At 46.6% G+C, this 27,665-nt stretch overlaps 1 protein-coding gene across 3 annotated transcripts in view; it reads left to right on the top strand.

The window, feature by feature from the left end:
* The window catches only part of DNAH9 (dynein axonemal heavy chain 9), a 402,358-nt gene that overhangs the window by 183,211 nt on the left and 191,482 nt on the right, over positions 1-27,665 (top strand). For all 3 annotated transcript variants that reach the window (XM_075119375.1, XM_048817608.2, XM_075119376.1), the window contains 3 exons: positions 4,078-4,220; positions 7,832-7,993; positions 9,092-9,325. In XM_075119375.1, coding sequence (XP_074975476.1) covers positions 4,078-4,220; positions 7,832-7,993; positions 9,092-9,325 — 539 coding nt within the window. The remainder of the gene's footprint in view (positions 1-4,077; positions 4,221-7,831; positions 7,994-9,091; positions 9,326-27,665) is intronic.

The following is a 27,665-nucleotide window of genomic DNA, read 5'->3' as shown; positions in this document are numbered from 1 at the left end:
TGAGGGGCAATGTGCTAGTGGAGTGTGGAGTCAGAGGAAATGTTTCATTGAAAGATGTGCAGTGTCCATTCCGATGAGAGGCAGTTTAGTGGTATGACATAACTCCCACTAGTCCTGGCTAGAGAATTTGACTTCACCCTCTGCGAGAGCTGGGTGATTAATGCAAAGCCATTGAAAGACCACGTGTTCGAATGTCAGATAGCTATTCAGTCCAACCACGTTTCTTTCTTGTTCATTTTTCTAGACAAATGTGTGTGACTGGTCTTTATGTGCTAGGTAAATAGCTGTTCTTCCCATGAATACCCCAATTTCTGTGCAGACCATGACATTTGCATGTGAGTTCAGCATTTGCATTTCACCTCACTCTCAGTTAGCTTAACAGGGCACAGAACCAATATAATGGATGTACGTGACCAATGATACACCACAAATAGTGAATAATCAAGAGTTGACATAGAATATTAGTATTGCATTCATAGCTGAAGTGAAATCTGTGGGCAGCCAGCCCACTGTCTGAAATTTGTGCATATAGTGTTCAAACAATCTGAACAGCAAATGAATTTGCAGATACCAGAGACTGTTTGTGGATAATTCCTAACCAGAAGAGTGGTTTAATTTGCTGGCTAAATTGTGTGTTGTATATAGTTCCCCCTGCAGCCCCATGCGCTGCCCTCCTGCGGGGACAACATGAGCATTCCCCAGCCCTAATTACAGCACTGTAGCTGCCTGTCAGCATGGAGGAGGCCCACACAGTCTTTCTTACAGCTTTCTGTTTCCCTTCCAGTCACCAGAGGGCTGCCCGTTTGTTTCAATGGGTCTGCTCTGAGACGAAGACATGATCTTTCTGACAGCAAGTCAGTGCTAGCTGATCAGTGAGGACTTTGACGGGATGGTATAATGGGCTTATGAAGTCCTCTGGCTCCTTACATGGAATTATTTTTATTTGCTTAGAAGGACCCATGAGACAAGACCTCCCTGTCCGTTAGCCCCAGACAGGGCGGAGGGGACTCCTTCCGCCATTCACCATCTGTCTAGGGTGGCGGTCTTGATTGTACCCCCCTTCTCCTTTTCCCCCTTTGCTTGCCCATGTCTGATTCACCCTTCCATGCTTAAAATGGGGGAGGATAAGTGGGGAGGGGCTGATGCTGTGGCCACCCACTGGAAGTACATAGGAGGAGGAGGAAGGCTTGGTGCTTTCCTGCTTATTCTCTTCTTTGGAGTTTTCTTGGTCTTTCCTTCGGGGATGTGTGTGTATGTCTGTCTGTCTTTATACATGTATGAGAAAGCTGCCTGTATCCTGGAGATGGTTACGACTAAGGAGGTCCAGGCTACCTAAGGGGTTGGGGGTGTCATTCCCAACTCAGATAGACATACCCACACTAACTTTGATCAAGCTAACGTGCTAAAAATAGCAGTGTAGCCACAGAGGCATAAGCAGAGGGAGGGGCTAGCCGCTCCAAATACAGTCCCAGCTGAGACCCTAGGTACCTGCTCAGGTGGCTGGCCCACCCTGGCACATGTGCTACACCAGCAGCTACACTTCTGTTTCTAGCACACTAGTTCAATGAGAGGTAGTGCAGATATATGTCCAGCTCAAAGTGTATACAGGCAGTCCTTGACTTTACGACGTTGGACTTACGATGAACGGCACTTACAACATTTCTAATTGACACCCTGATTCTACTTACGACAGTTGATTTAGACTTTACGACACTCGGTCCCGCAATAGAATGGATGGTGGTTTCGAGTTACGACGTTTCGACTTACCGAGGACTACCTGTGCTTAACCATGGACCAGAGGGGAGAAAAGGTTATGTGTCACTGGCTTAGAAGGCCTGCTGGCTCCTGTGACTGGAAAAGGGATAGATCCTGTTTCTGTGGCATTAGGATGATATTATGGTTGCTTTTGAAGGCCCGTATTTCCCCAGAGTTACCTCATGTGGTAGTGGGGATGCAGGGGCTATCCCCTATTCTAGGTACAAGGAAATACCTTGGTATCTCAGACCCAATGAGGCTAGGGCTGCCAACTTTATAATCACACAAAACCAAACACCCCTGCCCCGCCCCTGCCCTGCCCCTTCCCTGAGGCCCTGCCTCCACTCATTCCAGCCCCCCTCACTACATCGCTCGCTCTCTCCGACCCTCGCTCACTTTCACTGGGCTGGGGCAGGGGGTTGGGGTGTGGGAGGGGGTGAGGGCTACAGCTGGGAGTGCGGGCTCCAGGGTGGGGCCAGAAATTAGGGGTTAAGGAGCAGGTTCGGGGCAGGGGTTTGGGGTGAAAGAGGGGGTGAGGGCTCTAGCTGAGGTTGCAGGCTCTGGGCGGAGGCCGAGGGGTTTGGAGTGTGGGAGTGGGCTCTGGCTGGTGGTGTGGGCTCTGGGCTGGGGCTGGAGATGAGGGGTTTGGGGTGCAGGAGCGGGCTCCGAACTGGGGTAGGGGGTTAGGGTGTGGGAGGGGGTGCAGGGTGCGGGCTCCAGGAGAGGGCTCAGGGCTGGGGCAGGGGAGTTGAGTGTGGGGTGCGGGCTCTGGGAGGGAATTAGGGTGCAGGAGGGGGTTCTGACATGGGGCAGGAGGTTGGTGGGTGGTGTTGGCTCTGGCCGGGGAGTGCTTCCCTCAGGCAGCTCCTGGTCAGGGGTGCAGTGGGGCTAAGGCAGGCTTCCTGCCTGCCCTGTCTCTGTGCTGCTCCTGGAAGCAGCTGGCATGTCCGGCTCCTAGGCACAGGCGTGGCCAGGCAGCTCTGCATGGTGTGCACTTCACATGCCCACAGGCATTGCCACCACAGCTCCTGTTGTCCATAGTTCCTGGCCAGTGGGAGCTGCAGAGCTCAGGGTGGGGGCAGTGTGCGGAACTTCCCTGATCACACCTGTGCCTAGGGGCTGCAGGGACATGCCGGTCGCTTCGGGAGCTGCGTGGAGCCAGGGTGGGCAGGGAGCCTGTCTTAACCCCACTGCGCCACCAACCGGACTTTTAACGGCCCAGTCAGTGGTGCTGACCAGAGCTGCCAGGGTCTCTTTTCGACCTGGCGTTCTGGTCGAAAACCAGACACCTGGCAACCTTAAATGAAGCAATAACTGTAGGTAACTTTTCAGAGGAACAGCCGTGTTAGTCTGTATTCGCAAAAAGAAAAGGAGTACTTGTGGCACCTTAGAGACTAACCAATTTATTTGAGCATGAGCTTTCGTGAGCTACAGCTCACTTCATCAGATGTTATACCGTGGAAACTGCAGCAGACTTTATATACACACAGAGACTTTTCATGGCAATGTCTGTAGCAGCTCAGTGGGAAAGGATGTTTTCTGATTGGTTGACTTGGCTGCTTGCTTCTAATTGATTGCATGTTTTTGTTTGTTTTATTTGTTGTATTTATCATCATAACTTAATAAAGAGGAGTAACATTTTGCTGGTTTCTGATCAGCTGCTGTTTCCCCCCTTAATTGTTAATACAGTACCAAATAAAGCTCAGATTTTCAGCAGTCTGATCAGATAATGATCATTTCAGTCCAGACGGGTCAGAAGGAGATAAATTAGGGAGTAGTAAAGTAAGGAATCACTACAAGTCTGTTTGCATGCATACATTCTTGGCAATTAACTGAATGTACCATTAGCTTTTTAACCATAGTGATCTGTCATTTATTTGAATACAGCTGCAGATGGCATTTTTAAAGAGCTGCAGAACTTGAATATGTAACAAATTGCTTTGCAAAACTGAAATGATTCACTGTTGTGTAAGGCATATTGGGGATTAAATTTCCTGAAACCTAAATAGCAGAGTCAATCAGAAAGCAATGCAGTTGCTATATCCTGATTCTGAGATTAGAAAGTACTTTCAACTTCTGCTTGTTTTAAGGTTGTGCGAAAGTTGGTTTAATTAATTGCCAGTAAATCAGCTCTTCATGGGCAGATGTGGCTTACTCCTATATCATCTCCAATCTGATGAAAGAGGCTCACTTGGATCTGTGCTATGGAATCCAGTGACCTAGTCTGTATGAGATCTCGGCTCCACAAACAACTTTATACCATCAAGGTAAAAATTCCAGTTTGCCTGTTAGTTTGTAAAAATGTGATCCCATTTTTCCCAGGTGAAATTCCTGATCTTTTCCCTGATGATGAAGTTGAAAACATCATCAGCAGTGTGAGAAACGAAGTCAAAAGCCAAGGACTGGTGGACACCAGGGAAACCTGCTGGAAATTCTTCATAGACCGTGTTCGACGACAGCTAAAGGTAAGACTATGCCCGGGAGAATTCACATCCCTACCATTGGGCTCAATGCAGGGGTAACCCTACAGAGTGAAATTCCATGGCCTGTGATATACAGGCAGTCAGACTAGGTGATCTAATGGTCCCTTCTGGCCTTAAAGTCTATGAATACATGAATTGTCCAAAACTCATCAAACAGCACTTCAATTGAAGGAATGTACCACCTCTGATAATTGCACCCTGTACCTTTGTATAGTAATATGATGATTAGGAATTTCTGTCCAATCTTTTTAATATATTGAACTAGTAAGGTGACACAGTGACTGATAACATTTCCTTAAAGACTTTTTTTTTTAAACATTTCTCCATATTTAATTAAACACAATCTCTCATTCCCCAAAAATGGTGATTTTTCCCCACAGACCTCTGCTAAAATATCATAGACCTTTCCATTTTTTAGGTGGTACATTGGGATTTAGACCTGGACTCACGTGGCTAAATCCTTGAATGCTTCTTGGAAAATCTAGGCCAAAGGGGTCATCTTACCGTCATATAAGCCTGGTACCTTGATGCTTTGCAGCTATGGGAACTCAAATCAGTTGTCTTCAATCATATGAGTTGTGGCATCTAGACTAAAGGAGATGAGTTTTGACATTTCAGCTCTAAAGTGTTGCTTCTACCTATAGCACAACTTCTCAAATCTGGAAGGTCTTATAAATAAAGAGACCCCAATCTGATATGGGGGGCGGGGGGGAATCTGATATTCATTTTAAGACTCTTTGGGTTTTAATATCCCTAGGTTTCTTATTTGATTGGCATGTAGGATTGCATAGGAAAATGACTTGTGCTAGAGTATCAGGCAACTTCCTTAACCTTTGTGCCTGCCAGTTGGACATTAGGTCATCATTCAATAAATCCAATCATTACCCAACAGGAAGTCGTCTTTCTTTTTTTTAAATAATTTGTTTCACTCCAGCTCATTATCACTTTACATCTGCAGAGGTTGCATCAGTGCTAAACAGTGTTATTGTTCTGAGAAGCCAGTCTTTTCCTTGTCAGGACGAGGCTACCCTTACATTGCAAGTGCGATATTGACTTTGCTACAACTAAACAAACGCACTCAGAATTTCACACACCGCATCCTATGGTAGGAAACATGGTTCCTGAGAAGTTTGCGGAAGATCTTTTGGAAATATGCCTAATTTTGGCTACAGCTTTGTTTAAGCTATCAGCCTTGGAGAGGACAGATGGTAAATACATTGGGAGCTCAGGGGATCCTAGAACATGCACAGCACAGAGACATGCCGCTGGGAGCTCACTCACATGTTATTTGAACTAGCTAAAATACGAAAAAAACAGTTTAAAGACTTGCCAAAGGGTGGGCCCCCCAGTCGCTAGAGAAAGCACTGTGGGATAAGGAGCTAAGCAGCAGCAGGAAGTTGAAAGCAAGCACGCCTCCTGCAGGACACCGCTCAATGCCCCACTTCCTGTTGAGACTTGCTCTGTGTCACACCCACACACAAACTCCCTGGGTGGGGACTGTGTCTCTTGCGAGGTGTTTGCACCATGCCTGACACAATAAAACCTCAATCTCAACTTGGGGCATCTGGTGCTTCTGCAGAAACAGTCACAGTAATAAATAATAATAATGATACCACCACCAGGAAGCAGAGGTAGAGTGCGAGACAGAGAACACAGCCAGGCTAGAGTACAGCAGCATACCTAGGGCAGTGAAACAGGGCTGGGAGTGAGGCGCTTCCCAACCTGTGTTGGTGTAAACTAGCTCCTTGGCCGTATTGTACCATTGTGTTTGTGTCTGAGTGAGGTGCTTGAGAACAGGGTACCCAGCTTGTCAATGGCAGCTGTTCATGTAGGCTAGATCCAGTTGGTTCAGGAGCAGAAAGGGGAGTATCAGGGAACTCGTAAGTGTCTGAGGGCCAGCCCCAGCCCCTCTGCAATGTGAAGCTCCCGACAGGCAGCATTAAATACTGCCACTGCTTGAGGTCCCAGTGCAGCGTTGCTATGGTAGAGCAGAGCTCCATGCCCCCGTCTCCCAGACACATGCCCTAGGCCAGGAAAATGGGAGGCAGGGGAACAGCTGCACCAACAGAGTGTTCCCCTGTGGTACAGGAATCTATGCTGGGCATCTGTGGAAAGGTTATGACTTCTTTGGGCCACCTGAGTCCCCTCATGACCAGTGCCCCCTGTGGAAATGTACCCTATGGTCAAAGGATAGCTGGATTTTTCACGAAGAGAGGAATGTTTTGATTCATTGAGACCTGGTTCCATGTTTCCATTTCCTTGTTCTTTCTCTTTAACAACATGATAGGGAACAGCTGTTCTGGGGTCAGCTGTTAAGTGTTGCTAAATTATTTACTGCATTTAATAATGGAAATCTGCGCTCTGTGTAATAAACCAAGAAGCAGACTATAACATGCCTTATACATCGAGTGTCCCAGATTTGATCAGCACAGGGGCTGTCAGCACAGGAGTGGATCTCAGACTGAACAGCAGACTGGAGGAGAGCAAATGTCAATATGTACAGCCATTTTGCCTCACCCCACTCGGGGCCTGTATCACAGCATCTAGCACAGTGGGGTTCTGGCCCATCACTAGGGCTCCTACAATAATACAAATATTTAATAACAACAACAATAGTAATTAATAATGGAGCATAGCCTGGCAGTACCTGAGGGTTAGGACCTTGATCTTTGCCCAGCACACAGAGAGTAACACAGACAACTGCAAGAGGCTACACACCTAAATCTAAGGATGTAGAAAGAACAGTGTGTTGGTGGTGTTTGTGAAGTAGCGGGTTATCAGGTTGTTAAAGGCTGGATTACATAGCCTGAGATAGACACGTATAGGATCTTGGAGTATTGTATACTGCTCTGTGTATGAGAGACAGAGTTTGTAAAAGCCAGTTAGATGACAATACTCAGTAAGCCATACTGAAACAAGATACAATAGATAAAGGGCCTGATTCTATGCTAGGGCCCCTTTCCACCACTCCATACCCTAGGGTCTATATCTATTTACAGCCTTTCCAAGGCCCCGTTATGCTGCCAGAGTGGTGTATGAATGAGAGTCAGGCCCTAAATATGCAGCATTGAGTAACAGTGAAACTTTGCTAGGTGCTGCCAGCAGGGTGATTCTGGCCCATTTGTGGGTGTGGTGTTCTGTCCCCTCTAGTGGCACCGAGACCACTTAGAGATTAGTGAGTCTGCTTTACAGCCTTAGCTAATAGCCATATGGCTTTTAGCTCATGCAATAGAGGCTCATGCATTTAGCTCTAGATGTCCCAGGTTCAATCCCGCCTGCTGACGACTGGGATCCGTCGGCATTACAAAAGCAGTTCTTCAGGGAAGCAGTTTGCTGTTATTTCAGAGAGAAAGGAGTGCTTGCTGTTTGGTTATGCTGTTTTATATGGAATTTCCAAGTGCGGACGCACCGGCCAAAGTTGCAAAGGCTCAAAGCTCAAGAGGTCATTCTGGGTGCGGCTCCTGATCTTACTCTGAAATCCTCCCGGGGAGTCATTCTCCCAACAGGGAAATCCCAAAGCTGCAGCTATGTTGGGTGCCTCCCAGCCTGCTGCCCTGCCTCTTCTCAGTGCTCTTATCCTTCTTGCTCCTCAGGTCGCTCTTTGTTTCTCACCCGTTGGTAACAAGCTGAGAGTTCGCAGCAGGAAATTCCCAGCGTTGGTGAACTGCACAGCAATAGACTGGTTCCACGAGTGGCCTCAAGAGGCATTGGAGTCTGTCAGCCTGCGCTTCCTGCAAGAAACTGAGAACATTGAGGTGAGGTTCCAGCAGAGGTAACCCCTGCTGACTCTGCAGCTCCTTGTTTGTCAGCCGAGAGTTCTTCCAGCCGGAGATGGACCCTGAGTGCCCCGGTGCACTCGCCGTGATCTCATCAGCGAGTCATGAGCAGCTGTAGCCTTGGCTTCATTAGCAGAAGTGAGAAGCTGCTGCGTCCAAGCCCAGCCTGAACTCCCCTGTGAGAGAGGGCTGCAACTCAGCCACTGGGTGCAGGCACCCGCTGTTACTGTGAGCAGTACATTCAGACCAAATTCCCAGTAATGTTACAGGAGAGCCTCCGTTCCGCCAAAAGACACAGCTTTACTGCTCCCAAACACACATTGTAGACAAGTTGCTGACTGTGCTGTATCCTGCTAATCTAAATCGAACCAAGCTGCCCTGGAACGGGCTACAGATATTGGTCAGCATCTGAGAGAGACGCAGACCTTAGTAGGTGCTGGGTCGGGAACACTGTGTGTATGCTTGTGCGTGCACTCACACACACACACACGCTCACCCCCCCTCTAGCCCTCCCTTTCAGGGGTCAGGATTGTGTTGGTGGTTTAGGTAGTGTAAATTGAGGTTTACAAATCAATCTGGACAGTAACCAGACTTGGTTCCTCTCTGCTGACACTTGCATAATTATTCCCCAGAATATACTTCCTTTGCTGCATGTGTGTCTGAGAATTTTTAGGTATTCTCAAGAGGAAATACATTTGTAGCTCAGTTTGACGGCTACTTAATACTCAATTAACAGCTAAATGGATTTATTCATTTAGCTTTTCTACATAGTATTTAGTTGAGTCATATTGTCTAGAACGTCTCTTTTAATGAGTATGTATTTTCCAGTCTGTACAGAACTGTCCTTATTTTAATTAGTAAAAGGGAGTTATTATGTACAAATGAATAGTATAAAAATTACTCAGTACAGTATGTTCAAATGTAGAACACAAGCAACTGGAGAAATTCTAGAGAGAGTAAAATTAATGAAGAGCCCAAATGAGATGCTACACAGTCAATTATGCTGTAGTAGAAGGCAATGATTAATAGATTTGCTTACTTTTTGTTTTGTTTAAAATATAGTCTCTTTCATTTTAGCTTTCAGTGAAAGACTCAATAAGCAAGTTTATGGCCTATGTCCATACAAGTGTCAATGAGATGTCCCGGTCTTATCTGAGCAATGAACGTCGCTATAACTACACCACACCCAAGTCATTCCTCGAGCAAATCAAACTCTACCAAAATTTGTTATTTAAAAAGGGCAAGGAGCTGACAGCAAAAATGGAGCGACTGGAGAATGGCCTGCAGAAACTCAACAGCACATCTGCACAGGTGAGAAGACCCTTCTCTCGTCTCTGGTCTGAATGCTGATTTGTTTAGTTGTTTCTCAGCTCAATGCATACTGTGCTTCAGTTTGGAAGAAAAACTACAGATTAAAAGTGGGATGCGGGTAGTGAATGTCGGTGGTGGATCCTGGCTTTAGCATCCCCATCTCTCCCCTCCAGGGCTTGTGCTCAATTCTCAGATGAGACATGTTTCTGTTCCATGGGGGGAAGGAGAGAAAGAGTGAGGGTGTGTGTGTGTGTGTGTGTAAAGCCAGCTGCTGTGGTTCTAAACTAATCGCTGCACAAGTAGAGAATCAAGTAGAGATCAATTTGATAAGTAGGTTTATGTAATTATGGTAATTGTTTCTCAGCTACACATAATATAGTATGTTTGCATAGTCTGGGCCAGAGTGAGACCTGGAGTAAGGTCAAGGGAGCTGAAGTCAATGAGTTTGCAACTGCTTACACCAGATCAGCATCTGTACAGCTTCAGCTACACATTGTATCTTTTCATACTGCCATGGGTGTGTGATAAAAATGGGTAATGATGGGATCATTTTCCCTTACAAATCAGGATACATGTCTTTAAGAAACCTTAGTTAATGAGGATTCCTGAATAACTCAGTAGACTGAAATCCACTTGTAAAGAACCTATCTGGCTAAACCGCTAAAATGATGACTGGCTGTATATTGTTCTGGGTATTTGGCAACTCTCTCAACTCATATGACTGCATTCCATCCCTTTGACCATCTTGGGCACTCACCTCTGCATCTTTCCCTGTTTCTCTATATCCTTTCTATACATTGGTAACCAAAACTGGACATAGTATTCCAGCTAAGACCTAACCAGTCCTGAGTAGAGTGGTACTATCACCTCCTGTGACTTGCATGCTATGCCTCTGCTAATGCAACCTAAAATTGCATTTGCTTTTTTTGAAGCAGCATCACATTGCTGACTCATGTTGAGGTTGTGATCCACCGCAACACCCAGATCCTTTTGAACAGTGCTGCTGCCAAGCCAGTTATCCCCCATTCTGTATTTGTGCATTTGATTTTTCTTCCCTAAGTGTAGCACCTTACATTTGTCTTTGTTGAAATTCATTTGTTATCTATAGTCCAGTTCTCCAATTTATCAAAATCCCTCTGAATTTTAGTTCTATCCTCTAAAGTGTTGGCAACCCCCCAAACTTTGTGTCATCTGCCAATATGATCAGTATGTTCTCTATTCCTAAATCCAGATAATTAATAAAGATGTTAAATGACACCGGACCCAGAACAGATCCCTGTGGAACCCCACTCAAGACCTCCTTCCAATCTGACAGCGTTCCATCAATAGTTACTTCTATTGTGGTTGTTTAGCCAATTATGTTTGCACTTAATGGTAGTTTTGCCAAGCCCACATTTCTCCATCTTACTTATGAGATTGTCATGTGGGACTATGTCAAAAGTCTTGCTAAACTCCAGGAATATTATGTCCATCACATTTCCCAGGTATTAGGCTAGGTAAGGCATCTCTTATTTACCTGTTAGTGCTGAGGGAAATGGGCCCCACTTGATGCCATCCCAACCAGAATGGAGAATGAGGGGAAGAGGGGGATACTGAGAAAACCCCAGTAGGAACCAGCAGGCTTCATCTTTTCCATTTGAACTAACTGGATAACAGTGGTGATGGAAGCATTCCCTCTGGTGCCCAATGGAGAATGGAGGTTGCGGCAGACAGGCTATGGGCTACATCTTCAGTACTGCTGAGCACTCCTATCTGCAAAGGAAGTCAAAGGGAGCTGTGAGCACTCAGTACTTTTATAAATTGGGCCCTATGTGTAGCTTGCTCAGTTGGGGGCCAAAGGACCTTCTGTAATCCGCAGCCTGCAGTTTTTATGACATTTAATGGTGGAGAAGATGGCTCACATCTGTGTTTCTTACTGGCAGCTGACTCTAATATTAATACAAACACCGAAGCCCCTAGTACTTCAGGAATGGTTTCCTAGATGTCCCAGTGGGCATTTATTTACAAGCTCCAACATAATATCGGCAGTGTCCCAGGAGTCTGGGATGAAATGTGAAGCTTTTAATGCTCAGCATGGCTTTCTACTGCCTTCTCTTTTCCTTGGGAGTTTTCTGGTGTTGAGGGATAGGCTATCATTAAGCTTGAAGTTGATTTCACGTTGGACTAGAATTGAAGCAAGTAGTGATTGTTCATAGAGTTGACTGACATTAAAGCCACAGTTTTCAAACTTGGATGTGCAAAATGAAGCACCTAGCTAAAACTGACCTGATTTTCAGAGGTGCTGAGCAATCACAGCTGCCATTGACTTCAGAACAAGTTCTGGATACTTAACACTGATGACAATCAGTCCATTTATTTAGATCCCTGAAGATGGATGTTGATGCCCAACTGCAAGCAGCCTGGTTTGGAAACATCAGCCTGACCTCCATGGAAATGACACGAGTTCTGTTGCGCATAGTGGACTGCAAGTGCAAAGGGACAGATGCTTTGTCCTACTCAAGTGTGTAGTCTGGAGTTTTTATTAAATGGGATTTTGAAAGCTTTTTTTAAGCAGGGAAAAAGAATTTTGACATCTACGTAGGGAACAGGCTGTGTCTCAAGGCTGAGGGCGATGGTCCTGATCCACAAAGGGACTTAAGCTTTGTGACACTGAGTGTCCCTCTCCTGGAGTCAGGCAGCTTAGGTGCCGAAGCCGTTTCTTTTGAGAATGATTTAGGCAGTCTGCTTAGTGCCACCCAAAATGGTAAGAGGAGGAGGTGGTTGTGGTGCCTACCTTATTGCTTTATCCCAGTGGTAAGATCACTCACCTGAGAGGTGAGGAACCCCTACTCAGATCCTTTCTCCTCCACAGGCAGAGTGGGGAATTGAACCTAGATCTCCCCCGTCCCAGGTGAATGCTCTAACCACTTGTCTAGAAGCTAAAAATTGGCCACCCCCTCTTTCTCTGGCCTGATTTTGAATGGGACTTAATCTGGTATGGGCTCTGAGCATGCCTACCAGATTGGGCCTCACAGGTGAGCTAGGTGCTCCTCCACTGATCCTTTCCCACTTTTTGGATCGCTCAGGGGCTCCTGCAGGAGATATGCATCTGGAGACCTAGCATGAGTCAGCAGTGCACCTGCCCAAAGACGGAAACATCAGTGCCAAGAACTTTTACCCTGAAAACGTAGGTGTCGAGTGACTGTAGATGCCTGCAGAGTTAGACAGCAGCTGAGCAGGAGTTTTGTGGACAACAGTGGTGTCTTAAAATTGGATCTTCAGTGTCAAAGTACCTTTGTGGATCCAGGCTTGTGCTCCTATTGCCAACATAGTTCTTACTGCTCTTGGTGCCTGGCGGTTAATGGCTAGTTAATTATCGGTATTGAATATGTTGTGGCACCTTGGGACACTGATTTTAACCTGGGCACTTGCAGTCTTTTCTCAGGGTGTTTCTTGAATTAGCCATTCTAGTTTCAAAATCTCCCCCCCTCCCCTTTTGGGATTTGGAAATCTTGGCATTCGTGATTAGCTTCTGTTTTAAGTAGCAGTCTCTCATTAGCTTATGTACTAAACAAAACTTCAGACAATGGCTGTCCTCCATTTCCAGGAAAGTCACAGGCTAGCTCCCAGATAATGAAATTGGACAAGTCTGCTGGTTGAATAATTTATTTTTCAGAGCTATGCTCAATAAAAAGAGGTCTGTTCAAAGCCCTGTTGCTAAGTTAACTTTTAATATGACTTCTGTTAAAATTGCATTGCTGAATTCTAGATCCAGGTCTTGCCTGCTGTACCAATTAATTGCTGACCTTTGTGATGCAGTGTTTGTGTTCTTGAAACGCAGCATGGGCATTCAGATTAAATGTGCCTGCTGGGAACCTGCCCTCCAGGTTTTCTGTTATTTAATAATTCTTCTTGCTGTGTTCCTGGTCATAGTCAAGTCTTTCCTCTCTCCCAGTTGGAGTCACAGTGCAGTTCCCTTGAATGCCTGGCTTGCTTTGTTCTTTTTCTTTCTCCTCCACATTAGAAATTGCTTATCTGCCTACCCAGAACATATAGAAGCGTCTCACAGAATCTTCCCATTTCTTAGCGCAGTTGATGATTGCACACTCTGTATTGCTATTAGTTGATGATCTCATTTTCTTCTTTGAGTAGTGTCCCTATGGGTGCTCCACTTTAGGTGTCTGTGTGCCTCTGCACCTCTAATCAGAGATTTTTGGTAGCAGTATCCCCTTGAGCCTGGGCATGTGCTCTCCCTCCCTCATGGTCTGCCTCGAGGCTATTTAGCACTGCATGGTGGAACCCCCCTCACTTCCTTCTCTACCACCTTTGGCCTCTGACCAAAGGAGCAGTTGTCCCTTCCTTATCTGTGTCCTTAGCATAAGTAGTGTTTGTTTTGTTACCTTTGTTCTCCCTAAAAGTACTCAGGCTAGTGTTTTATTTTTATTTTATTCCTTTGGTTTAAAAAGAAAAGAGAAAAAGGAAAAGAACTTCACTTTCCTTCCGTGTCTGGGGGCATTCTCTCCCCATCCCCCGGCATCTAGTAGACTCATAATTATTTCTTTTTCGGTTAAAAAAAAAAAGTAAAGACGATGTTCTTCTGCATATTCCTCCCTGCTAGAGGATGACACCCCCTGCCCAGGGGCTTGCCTGGCTCGCTCTGCTCCAAGCGGTGCCTCTCCTGCCAGGAGTCAGTTCCTGTAATGGCCAGACACTCACTGTGCCTGGGAGACCCTCACAGAAGAGCTTTACCTGCCACACCTGAAACTGCAGCCTCACAGGAGCTGGGAGCTTAAGTAAAAATTCCCCCCAATAGCAAAAACACTTCAGTCTGCAGGGGACTCCATGGGGTGTTGACCCCGGATTATCCCTGGAGCCTTCGCTTCAAAAGGGGTTGTCAAGGTTCCTCCCCCACTCTGAACTCTAGGGTACAGATGTGGGGACCTGCATGAAAAACCTCCTAAGCTTATCTTTACCAGCTTAGGTCAAAACTTCCCCAAGGTACAAAATATTCCACCCGTTGTCCTTGGACTGGCCGCTACCACCACCAAACTAATACTGGTTACTGGGGAAGAGCTGTTTGGACGCGTCCTTCCCCCCAAAATACTTCCCAAAACCTTGCACCCCACTTCCTGGACAAGGTTTGGTAAAAAGCCTCACCAATTTACCTAGGTGACTACAGACCCAGACCCTTGGATCTTAAGAACAATGAACAATCCTCCCAACACTTGCACCCCCCCTTTCCTGGGAAATGTTGGATAAAAAGCCTCACCAATTTGCATAGGTGACCACAGACCCAAACCCTTGAATCTGAGAACAATAAAAAAGCATTCAGTTTCTTACAAGAAGACTTTTAATGAAAATAGAAGTAAATAGAAATAAAGAAATCCCCCCTGCAAAATCAGGATGGTAGATGTCTTACAGGGTAATTAGATTCAAAAACATAGAGAACCCCTCTAGGCAAAACCTTAAGTTACAAAAAAGATACACAGACAGAAATAGTTATTCTATTCAGCACAATTCTTTTCTCAGCCATTTAAAGAAATCATAATCTAACACATACCTAGCTAGATTACTTACTAAAAGTTCTAAGACTCCATTCCTGGTCTATCCCTGGCAGAAACCAGCATATAGACAGACACCCTTTGTTTCTCTCCCTCCTCCCAGCTTTTGAAAGTATCTTGTCTCCTCATTGGTCATTTTGGTCAGGTGCCAGTGAGGTTACCTTTAGCTTCTTAACCCTTTACAGGTGAGAGGAGCTTTCCCCTGGCCAGGAAGGATTTCAGAGGGGTTTACCCTTCCCTTTATATTTATGACAGGGGTCGAGTGATGAAGAGGAGAAGAGAGAGAGAGAAACAAAGAAGAAGCCACCAGCAGACTCCCCCTGGAAAGGCTCCTCTGAGCAACTGGCCAGCCAGAGGGGTGTTCCCCAGTGCGGCCACCTCCATAGGACAATATCAGCAGAGGAACCTCCTGCTGTGAGCTCAGCTGCCGCTCCTGGTCTGCTGGGAAGCTCTGGAAGCTGAAACCTGAGAAGGGACTTCCTGCTCTGAGCTCTGCCCTGCTCTGAGCTCTGCTCTCAGCACTGACAAGGGGCTTCTGTAAGCTCTGTGCTGCTCTGAGCTCTACTCTGGGCAACTACTGCATGGAGAGGGCACAGTTAGCCTACCATCTCTAAAACAGCGACACAGAGAAGCCCTGCCGTCAGCTCTGCTTCTGCATGGAGACACCAGAGGCTTCCATCCTCATGCTCTGAGGCAACCATACAGTCCCCTAAGGAGAGGGGACAGTTACTGTACCATCTCTAAAAGAGCGGCATAGAGGAAACCCTTTGGTACCATATGCAACAAAACTCCCACCTAGGAAGTGTTCTGCACCTTCCCAACTATTGATACCGACTACAGACACTCCTCTGGGGTTCCTGATGAGCCCATGGTAACACAGGTACTTTGATACTCTGGAGACCTGTGGCCTCAGTACCCAGGGAGAGACCATTACCATACTGTTTCTTTAAAAAGTGGCACCAACAAACTTTTTATACTGGGCAAAACTCTCATTTAGGGAGTGCTCTGCCCAACTATCGGTACTGACTGTGTACCACGGACCCTCCTCTGTGGTACCAAATGAACCCATGGTACTGCATGAGCTCTGATACCCTGGAGACTTGATGATTGGGAAAGAACCACAATCCCCGTTACTTGGTACCAGGACCCCGGTATCGAGCACATTCCAGCACCCAGAATCGCTCTTAGTACTGGGCTGTATACTGCCAATACCCCAGTCAGCAGCACCCTTACCCACTGACAAATCTGACACTGGCCAAGAGAAGATCATTCCCTGGCCCCTCAAGGTAGCCCACCACCACACTACAAGGGTCATCCCCAATTCCATCACGCCAACCTCTCATGCCTGCCTTCCTGCTTCTCCCTCCCAAGGCCATATTGTAACTCTTTGGGTATATACACACACATGGTGCGATCGTCTCCGGTGTCTCTCACGGAGAGTCCACCAGATGGTTTGCTACAGCCTGGCACCTGAGCCAGGGCAGGAGAAAGCTTTTTCAGAACAGGAAAGAAGGGGAAGGGGAAAAACAAACAAACAAAAAATCACCTCTTCAGCACACTTCTCATCTCTCCCAGATGAGACTGTGCTGCCTACCCTTCATCACTAGGTGAAGATTTAAGAACTTTCTGAATATTACAAAGAGGGTGGCAGACGAGCTGCAGATTCCCTTACAGGAGGTGGCAGATACACATCACAAGTTGGTGGAAATTCTGCACACTACCTTCTCATCTAGAACTATCCTCCCAATTAATGGGCTGATTCTAAATCCTACCAAAATCATCTGGCAGAGCCAGCTTCCATTGCACCAACCAGCAACAGAGTGTAAACAAAAACAACCCTACGTCTCTACCCAAAGAGGCAGACTTTGTTTTCAACATCACTCTATCATAGTGGATGTGGTTAATGCATGAAGCAAGCAACATAATGCCAAGTCAACTCCATAGGATCAGGCTTCGCAAGATGGCGTATTCATCAACAACATTACTGTTTAGAGTCATAAATTACCAAATTGTCATGGCCAAAACAATTTTGTTAATCTTGGGAAACCCAGGATGTTTCTGAAACATTACTGGAAACACAAAAAGAACAGATTCAGACCATTCTTAGAGAAGGTCAGTTAATAGCCAGACCGGTCCTAGGGACACCATTGGATGTAGCTGTCACAGCAGCCTGCCCAGTCTCCATGACAGTGGTACTGGGGTGGGTTGTGGGTTGTTTTTTTTTTGTTTTGCTTTACCTCTCTAGATTGCCCAAAGAGCTACAGACTTCCAATTTGAAGGGCCAAACTCTTTGCGGAAAAGACAGATTTTCTCTCCACATCCTGAAGGATTCTCAGACCGCACTACACTCCTTAGGAATCTACCATGTGGAACAGAAGAGAAGATATACCTCTCAACCACATCACAGATCACAATCTTCTCAATATTCACCATCTCTGTGCTGTAAAGAGCCACAGTGTGAGAGGCCCAGGGCTCAAAAGTTAGAACAGTCTGCACCCCAGTCCATGACCTCTCAAACTGCCTCTTATAAGTACTTTGATGAGCTGGTCAGGGGCCTGAACAATGATACCTTACAGCATCAGCTGCCATCTATTCACCTGTCACGCCACTCAGAAGTCACCTTACCTTACTTCACAGCAGTTAGGACCAGCTTTAGCGAAAAGAGATTGATCTCTAGCCCTGAACTTACAGGGTGCCTACTTCCATATCTCAATACAACCATCGTACAGGAGATTTCCTACTGCTTACCTTTGGGGCAGGAGCATTAGAGGTACAGATTGCTCCACACAGGGTAGTCTCCAAGGTTCACTTCATTGCAGTGGCATACTAACCCTGGTACAGTGACTGGACTTTATCAGCACCAACCTGATGCAGGACAAGCGAGAGCGCTCCTCTCACTACCCACATTCACCATCCTGGGACACGTCTCCCTAATATGCTGGGGAGCTCACCCACACAACAACAAGGTTCAGGACAAATGGCCTTCAACAGAAATGACCTTCCATATCATTCTTTTGGGGTTAGGGGCTGTCAGGAGTGCCTGTGCACAAACTCTGCCTTTCATCAAAAACACACAAAGGTTTTGATGGACTTAATGTGACCTGTATGTTTTGTATAAACTGCCAAGGAGCTGCCAGATCTCCCTCCCTCTGCAAGACAGCATTCAAACTTTGGAATTGATGCACCCATCACAATGTGCTCATCTCAGCTGTCTGTCTACAAGGGATACAGAACAGGGTAACCAACAGTCTCAATTGGAATTTTCTCACGACAATGAGTGTATACTGAATTCTCAGGTGCTTCAAGATATAGCCACCCTTTGGGGAAACATTCACTGGCAGTTGCCCTCATCTTCCCAGCGGATAGGACCCACTTGCATGTCTTTTCTCAGTTTCCTACCCTATCCAAGATTCTGTTGAAAATTCAAGAAAATAAAGCGAGAGTTATTCTGATTGCCCCTCTTGACTATGACAAGTCTTGCTCCCTTACCTGAAGCAGATGGCAATATGCCCTCCTGTTCCTAAGATGTCAGCCCATTCCTTACTCACTCTCTCAAAACAATGGGCTGACCCTTCACCTGAACCCATGGGTCCTCCGCCTCCAGGCTTGGATCTTTCTTTGTTCCAAGGCTTAGAAGCTCTGACAAGTTGAAACACATGTTGCAACACAACCACAAGTTGACCACTCCACATACGTGTCTACAAAATGGAAACGACTCCAAGTTTGTACCATTCCAAATGGACAGACTCAACATCATCTTTCCTCCCTCTGATTTTGCACTACATTTTAAACTCTCACTCAGATCCCTTAAGGTACATCTCATGGCGAAAATGGCTTCCCACTTGGAGTTTGCTCAACCACTAATGCGTAGACTCTTTAAGGGCATCGGGACTCTCTTCCCCCCTGTGACACCACCTGCTCCAGTCTGGGACTTTAATCTAGTTCTCAGGACTTGGACTAGACCTCCCTCCGAGTCCAGGGCAACTTGTTCTCTCTTATACCTGTCCATGACAACAGCATTTCTAATTGCCATCACCTCAACTAGGCACATGGGAGAAATAGCGGCCCTGATGGCACATCCATCATTCATGGCCTTTGTCTTTAAATAAATAAATAAATAACAACTCTAAGGCCAACCAATTTATTTGAGCATGAGCTTTCGTGAGCTACAGCTCACTTCATCAGATGTATACCGTGGAAACTGCAGCAGACTTTATATACACACAGAGAATATGTTTCATATGTATATAAAGTATATAAATATGTATATAAAGTCTGCTGCAGTTTCCACGGTATACATCTGATGAAGTGAGCTGTAGCTCACGAAAGCTCATGCTCAAATAAATTGGTTAGTCTCTAAGGTGCCAAAAGTACTCCTTTTCTTTTTGCGAATACAGACTAACATGGCTGTTCCTCTGAAACTCTAAGGCCGTATCCCAAGTTTCTCCCTACTTTTTCTGGATTTTCCATATGAATCAACAGATTCATCTCTCTGTTTTTTCCCAAAACCACACTGTGACAACTGGGAGACAATTGTGCATATGTTAGATATTAGAAGGACATTAGCATTCTACTTGGACAGGACTAAGGACTTCAGGAAATCCCCTAAACTCTTCCTTTCATCCACAGAAAGATCCAAAAGCTCTGTGATATCTCCTCAAAGACTATCCAAATGGATCTCTAGTTGCATTAATCACTTAGCAAGGGCGCAACTTGTTTCCGTCCATATGCACTCCATGAGATCAGTTCCTACCTCAATCACATTCCATAGGGATACCCCATCTCCCCAGTCTATAGAGCAATGATTGGGGCCTCTGTCCATTCTTTCGCAGAACATTATGTGATCACTGAAGATTTGGCCGCTGACACCATCTTTGACTCCACAGTAATCTCTGTAGTAAAAGACTCCGCTCCGAAGTCCTAGCCTCCAGTGGTGGGTACTGCTCCGGAGTCACCTAAAGGGGAGCACCCATAGGGACGCTACTTGGAGAAGAAGAGGAAGTTACTCACCTTGTGCAGTAACGATGGTTCTTCGAGATGTGTGTCCCTATGGGTGCTCCACAACCCACCCTCCTCCCCTCTAGTTTGGAGTTCTCTATAGGGCTCTGTGGTAGAGAAGGAAGTGAGGGGGGTTCGCCTGTGCAGTACTAAATACCCTCAAGGCAGACCACAAGGGAGGGAGAGCACATGCGCGGGCTCAACGGGACACTGCTACCAAAAATCTCCGATTAGAGGTGCAGGGGCACACAGACACCTAAAGTGGAGTACCCTTAGGGACACACATCTCGAAGAACTGTTACTGCACAAGGTGAGTAACTTCCTCATCTATGCTGAGGCACTCTTGGATCTTTTTGCTAACACTTTGATCTGATCGGCCTTCAGATGATAATGTGGGAAGGAGCATGCTAAAATTTTCTGATTTCCTTGGGGTGTTCACTTACAGTCATTTCTCAACACCTCATTCTTTCTCTTCCCAGTCATGGCCTTAGAGGGCTGTTCTCCATTTTAGTCTTTTCCTCCTCCCATTGCCATTCTGCCATCTTCTGGTAAAAAATGTCTCTTATGCTTGCATCAATGCTGGCAGGCACATGAAGGGTTAATGTTGTAGGTCTCACTGTACCCAGAAGCAGCACTAACTCTTCTGTGTCACTTCTGGGGTGTTATGAGTAAAACACTCACCTCTGTGACCTTGACTGCCTCACAATACAAGAGTCCAGCGAGATGCCTCTAGCCAAGCAAGACAGATAGAGAAGTTCTTCTTTGAGTAGATGAAGCCGTGTATTCCTTGTAGGGTGCACACACCCAGCACACTGAAGTTGGATAACTTTTCCTAACAGTATCGTTAGGGGCGGTGCTTGTGCCCTGTGGCCCTAGCTCCACACCAGCTATATGAGGGTGGCGCTGCCTCGACACCTGTCAGTTCCTGCTCACCGCTGGCAGCTAGAGTCTGAGCTCGGCATCATGTTTTCACCTCATGTTTTCAGTCTCAGTTTTCTAAGAGTTTTTGGTTTTCCTCTAGATAATAGTAGTACCTTAGGTCTAGTTTAGTGTCAGTTAAAGTAGTTGGCTTCCCTGTGTGATGTCCTCCCCAGAGTTCAAGCATTGTCTGTCATGTGGGGGGCATCCCCAGCAGTGATCCCCATGCTAGGTGCTTGTTGTGTCTGCTGAGGGACACGCTGAGGAAGAGTGCTCCCTCTGTAAGTCCATCAAGAAGAGGACTCAGGTGGCAAGAGACTTAGGATTGAAGTAGCACCTTCTGGAGCAGGCCTCGAGGCCTGCTTTGGCACCGAGGCCTTGGTCTGATCAGCGGTCGCCTGTGGAACTAGCAAGTGATGCTGCTCCACATTCGAATTCTGCTGTCTCTCCCAATAGGGACAAGAGTTGTTCTCCCTTCTCTGGTGCAGTGAGGCAGAGGTCCCATAAGATTAATCAGGACAGATCCAGAGCTCAGAGAGACTCTGCACCATGCTCCCTCCAGCACACGGGATGGAGCAGGTCCATCTAGCCGCTTCCCATTACCACACGAATATCAGCATCAGCCTGTACTGTTGACTCCAGTTCTGGCCATGTGTCGTCAGTGCCAATGACGTCGGTACCAGCACTGACTGTCTCAATGCTGGTGGTGTATCAGATGGCTTCAGACCTGTTTGGCTTCCTCAGTCCCTGATTCTCCATTAGTTCAGGTGTTTTCCAATGCTGTGGTTTCTACTGCTTCATCCTCCATTGTGCCCGTGGCACCTTCTGACATGTTGCAGAACTGCTGGGTTCATGGTCACTTCAACTCGCACTATCCTTGTCTCAGGCTGTTGAACTGAGACGGATTCCGTGCCTGGCACCGAGGGACCCTCAACACTGGTCCATCCCTGAGCACCGTCAGTGCCCTGGTAGCAGATCCCATTGTAGAGCTCAGTACTGTCCTTGGCTGTGGTGCCAGGGCCTTCTCCTGTACTAGGTTGGAGTGTGTCTTGCTTGGTACCAGCTGTGCCAATTCCCTGTTCCTCTTCAGCATTGATGCCACCCCATGTTGGGCTTTGGATGAGTCTGATTGTTTGTTCACCCCATTGTCATCAGAGAATCTCTGGGACTCCTGGAGATCCAGGTCAGGGTCGTCTTCTCCTTTGTTGTCCCTGATAAGCAGCAGAGACCATCCTCAAATCAATATTGCTTCCGAGGTCAGCATTGTTCCCGGATAAAGGACAGGGGCTCTTGGCCTGGTACCAACTGGCCACCAGTGCCATATTCATTTGCCCAGTGGCCTCCTTGGAATCCTTGAGCAAGATCACTCCAGAACAATCGCCAGTCCCATAGGTGGCTCCCATTCCTGAACCACCGCAGCTGCAAGCAACCTCTGAGTCTGTTCCCTGTGGGCCTCCAGGGTTATCCTGATCGGATCTTGTGGTTCAAGAAAAGGATCCATCACTGGCACAGCAAACTGCTTCTTCATCCTCTCCAACCACTGTACAATGCTGGGATCCTCCTCTCCCTCAGTGCCTGAGCACTTTAAGGCATATCAGGACCACCTTAGGCACATGGCCTTTAGGCATCCAGGCTGAATTTGTGCAGGAGAATATGAATAAGCTGCAAGATATTCTCCAATCATTAGCTCCTGGGAGAGTAGCCCTCTCCATAAATGAGGCTGTCTTTGAGCCTGCAGAGGCCCTCTGGAATATTTCCACTTAGTTCCATCTCATGGCATTGCTTGCAGTGAAGCGGTACTTCATCCACATGCAGGGTTTTGAGGGCCTTTACTCCCACTTGGCCCCTAACTCTCTGCAGTGAATGACAGGGCACAACAGGGAAGGTATAAATCTATGTCTTAGGACAAAGAGTCCAAAAGGATGGACTTGATGGGGAGCAAGATTTATACCTCTTCTTCCATGCAGATGGGCACTGTGAACCAGCAGGCATTGCTCTATAACTACAATGTTGTTAATAGGGCAATATAAGTTTGTGGACAAGTTGCCAGAAGCCCCCCGGGAAGAGTTTAAGGTGTTAGTTGCAGAAGGCTGTATGGTAGCCAAGACCGGGTAGTCAGTGTTTCAATGTCAGTGTTTTCAAACTCCAGGGTAGAAAGGCTCTTAACTCAGAAGAGGGAGATTATGGGGGTTGTTGGAGCAGGGCATGGAAGAGTGGGTAGGAAAGGAGGTGTCTGAGCTGTGCAGTCAAGGATAATGGAGAGCTTCAGCTTTTCCTCTCAAAATCCTGCACATCCATGCCACCCCATTCTGTCCCCCTTTCTCCTAGAAATGCCTTCACTGACACCAAGTGAGTCCCTGCACTGTTTCCGCCCTGTCTCCCCAGTTCCTCAACCTGCAGATTCTATCCCAAGATCTGCCTCTCCATGGGGAGGAGGTCTGAGGACAGAGAACCAGGCTGTGATGGAGAGGCAGAGGGACAGGAGGTGAGAAGACGTTGTAGGGGCAGTGAAGGGACTAACATACAGAAGTGCATTCTTTGGCTGGGGTAATTATTGCTGACAAGCCAGAGGCACTGGAGGGTGAGAGTGGGCTGTGGTGCATGGTGATGCTGAGAAAAGCCAAAGAAATTAAATGCCCTAAAACATCATTAAAGCAGAATTAAGGTTGCCCAGTGCTGCCTCATGCCCTTCCAGAATGTGGTGAGTGGCTAAACATAGACCACTGAAAACCAGGAAATGAAGAGTCAAGGTACATGCTTCCCCCAAGCAACCTTAACTCTGCCCCTTGGAGCTCGCAGTAGCTGCTGGGAATGCTTAAGTAGTGTTGATGCCATCATAAGTAGGCCTGGAGAAGGACTGTGGGAAGGTGTCATGTTTTGTCCCAGATTTGAATTGCATCACTTTCCTGCATGCACTCCAGCTGTGTTCACTGTGGTAGCTGTGACTGTATTAAATGACGGAGAGATTATTTGAAACAGTTTGGCAGAGCCGTCACTGTGATATGAGGAGAGGTGCACATGTGCCTTGAGGGATCAAGTCTGCCTCATTTCAGTACAGAGTTCTGTAGGTTGTGTCAGTTGCAGTGCACAGGGATCTTACTGCCATGGAGCTCGTCAGCAGTCTGATGGCAGACGTGACAGCGGCCAGTAGGGTTTAAGTGAAGGCTCAGAAGGAATCTTCAGGGCAAGGGTGAAGGGGAGGTAACATTTAGGAACTCTGGGGTGGTTTGTGTGATGGCTGAGTGTAGGCCAGGCATAGGTAGCGCCTGGTCACTATGCCTGACCTAACCATGAGCTTTGCATGAGCAAAAATAAGGTGTTAGACTGTGTCCTAGAGGGAGCTGTCCCCAGAGTGTTCCATGCATCAGCAAGGGTAAAGTACGGGTGTTACTAGCATGCTGGGGCATTGCTCAAAGAGGGCAGAACTAAGGTTGCGCTATGGGGGTGATGTGTCCCTTACCTTCCTATTTCTTGGTTCTCAGAGATAGGTTTGGTTTAGCCTCTCTCCACATTCTGGAAGGGCACAAGGCACCATTGGCAACCTGAACTCAGCATTGACAAAGTTTTGGGCCATTTAACAGATGCATTAGCACTGTAGATGCATCACACAACTTGTGTAAGTGGTGACACATGGTGTCCTAAGCTCTGATTCAGCAAGGTACTTAAACATGTAAGTATAACACTGACAGACCCCGGTTGTCGGTGGGCAGGAACGAACCTAGGACCTCTGGAGAAAAACGTATGAGCTAAAAGTGACAAGGTTCTTAGCTAAGGCTGTAGCAGACTCATTAATCTCTAAGTGGTCTCGGTGCCCCTAGAGGGGACAGAACACAACACCCATGAGGTGTGTGGGTTACATAAGCAGTCCTAATGATATCACTTGTGCTATTCACTTGAGGTTACTCATGTGCTTAAGGTTCTTTGTTCATCAGGCCTTAATGAAGAATGTGAATGAGACCCTTCAGTCTGCTGTGGTCTAATCAGGATTTTGTAAAGCTTGGATATTGCAGTAATGGGGGCAAGAGAAGTGGATAGCCTGAGAAGATAAATGATGTTTCTATGGACATTGTAACTCCAAAGGCTGGAGTTTGCCCAACCAGTATAGGATTAAGAGTGCTGCAGTCCAGCATTTGCAATCCTGATGAGATAAAACTGTTTGTTATGTATGGATAAGGCTGTCTCCATTTGTGTTTGTTTTTTTCACCCAGGGCTTCACTGCAGGGGAACATGAAGTTATTTTGGTGCATTTTCCTATTATGTTTCCACTGAACAAACTGAACATTTCACAGTTAAACATTCATTGTTAAACTGTACATTTCAGCCTTGTCACTAGGAAAAAAGGTATATTTTTAACATGTGCCAAAATCCTAGTGTAGACAAGGCAAGGTGTCATTTTAACATGTTAGCACCCAGGGGTCGGCAACTTCAAAGAAGAAGAGCCATTTTTTTTGTATTTGTCTTTGATCAAAATATTACGAGAGCCACATCACACGCAAAGCTACTTATAGAGTTAGAATTTATCAACTAATAATAATTGAACATATTAAAGTTATTACTACTCACTAATACTTTTAATGTGACTTCTGCTGTTTGAATTTGAATATAAAGAGCTCCAGCTTGCGGCAGGGGATTGGGTTGCAGGAGGGGGTTCTGACCTGGGGCAGGGGGTTGGGGTACGGGAGGGAGTTTGAGATGCAGGCTCTGGCCAGCAGCGCAGCAGGACTCTGGCCCGACACTGCCCCAAAAGCAGCTGGCTGCTGGCACGCTCTGTATGCCCCTGGCGGGGGGCAGGTCTGCATGCTGCCCCTGCCCCCATCACCATCCTCACAGCTCCCGTTGGCAGGTTCCTGGACAAAGGGAGCTACGGGGGCGGTGGTTGCAGGGGTGGGCAACACACAGAGACCCGCTGCCCCTCTTCCCACAAGAGGCGCACAGAGACGTGCCAGGAGCTAACCTCTTCCAGGAGTGGCTTGGGGTCAGAGCCCTGCTGCGCTGCCGGACGGGAGCTGCACCTCACACCCTCTCAAAAAATGGCTGCCAGCAAGGGGGCTGCCAAAGAGCCACCAGGGGGCAGCCAAAGAACCACATGCTGCTCCAGAGCTGCAGGTTGCCGACCCCTGTGTTAGCCATACAAGGTAAACTCTATGGGAAGACTGTGGGTTCACTGCAACCAGTTAACACATTAAAACAACAACTTGCCTTGTCTACACTAGGAATTTAACGTTAACTAATATGTTAAAACACACCCTTCGCCTTATGTAGAATGGCCTTTCATGCTTTCAACTTTTTGTGTTTCTTTTGAGTGTAATCGTAACTCTGAATTTCCTGGGTTTCTACTGTTTGCGTTTGTTATTGCAAAGGTTTTGCCCTTCAATTAGTTCTGTGTGCTCTCAGCCTTTACTCCAGTTTAAGGCAGATTTTGTCTGGAAATGTTCTCACAAGAGGTGGTGTAACTGAGTGTACATACACTCCTTTTATATAGCTGTTGTAAGACTTGTGTAGCCCTGGCAGGTTAATCCCTTGTTTGTCTTGTCATAGCCATTTAAACCACATAAAGCTTCTATTCACACATGTATCGAGTATAGTGTTACTTATCTTGGGCAGGAGGTCATAGGCCATATCTGCAATCAGCGAAACCTCACACTTCAATTTTTCCAAATCTCAGAAGATTTAAACAACGAACAAAAAGATGCTGCTCAGTTTGCTGCTTGAAGCGATTCTGTACCCCAGCAAGCTCAGAGTCATTTTGATTTACAATCTCCTCTTTGTGCTGGTGGAAACAGCCATCTACAACAGAACAACAGGAGGTGAAAATGGATCAACTGCTCAGCATGGGAATACAAAGAGTGTTCTAGGAACAGCCTCTGCTTGCAGCTAATCCAAAATGCCAATAGCTGCAGCTTATGTGATTACATTGCGTTAAAAATTGTGTTCCCTTTTCTGTTATGAAAATGGAATTATTACAGTGGTTCTCAAACTTTTTTTTTCTGGTGACCCCTTTCACATAGTAAGCCTCTGAGTGTGACCCCCCCAATAAATTAAAAACACTTTTTTATATTTTTAACACCATTATAAATGCTGGAGGCAAAGCACAGTTTGGGGTGGAGGCTGAGAGCTTGCAACCCCGCATGTAATAACCTTGCAACCCCCTGCAGGGTCCCAACCCCCAGTTTGAGAACCCCTGAATTATTAGCAAAAGCTAAGGTCTGACTTGTATTGTATTAAGTATTGTTACACAGGTCAAGAGGTACCCCAGGTGTTATGAACAGTCTTTCATTGGGTAGACTGCATGACAAACTGTTCTCTGAGGTCTAGGGAGTAAGTGACTGTGTATATTCATTGAAGTTGGTAATTTCAGAGAGAAAATGAGTGAATATTAATTTAAATCACTAAGGCTGAAAAGTGTTTTGTGTTCCGGTCTGTAAATGTCCAGGCTGAAATGGTCTCACCTAGCATGCGCGGTGTGGGTTGCAGGGCACGCTGCCTCTGTCATGAAGCACACCTGCACTGCACAGACGTGCTGTATTTCCCAGGAATGTGGTGGCATAAGCTGCTGAAAGAGAGAGCTGATCATAAGTTGTGCTCACAGGTAGATTCGGGGATCGAATTGGGTATATATTTTGTTCTGCAATGGGAGGAGCATATCTGCAAAATCACCTCATTTTCCTCCTCAAAACTTGCCCTTCCTGTCATGGTGCTTACAAAAACCATGACAGTGGTTAGGCTGCTGGAGTGCTGAGACCATTGCCTGTCACGCTGACTGGCAATGTGTCGTTTTCTTGTGCTCCCTCTTCTGTCTGTCTCCACCTATCAGTTCTTATCTCAGACTTAGATTGTAAACTCTTTGGATGGGAGCTGTCTGTTTGTTAGGTGTTTGCACAGCT

This window comes from Caretta caretta, chromosome 14, assembly GCF_965140235.1.
Source record: "Caretta caretta isolate rCarCar2 chromosome 14, rCarCar1.hap1, whole genome shotgun sequence".
Lineage (NCBI taxonomy): Eukaryota > Metazoa > Chordata > Testudines > Cheloniidae > Caretta > Caretta caretta.
This window is presented reverse-complemented; position numbering and strand designations above follow the sequence as displayed.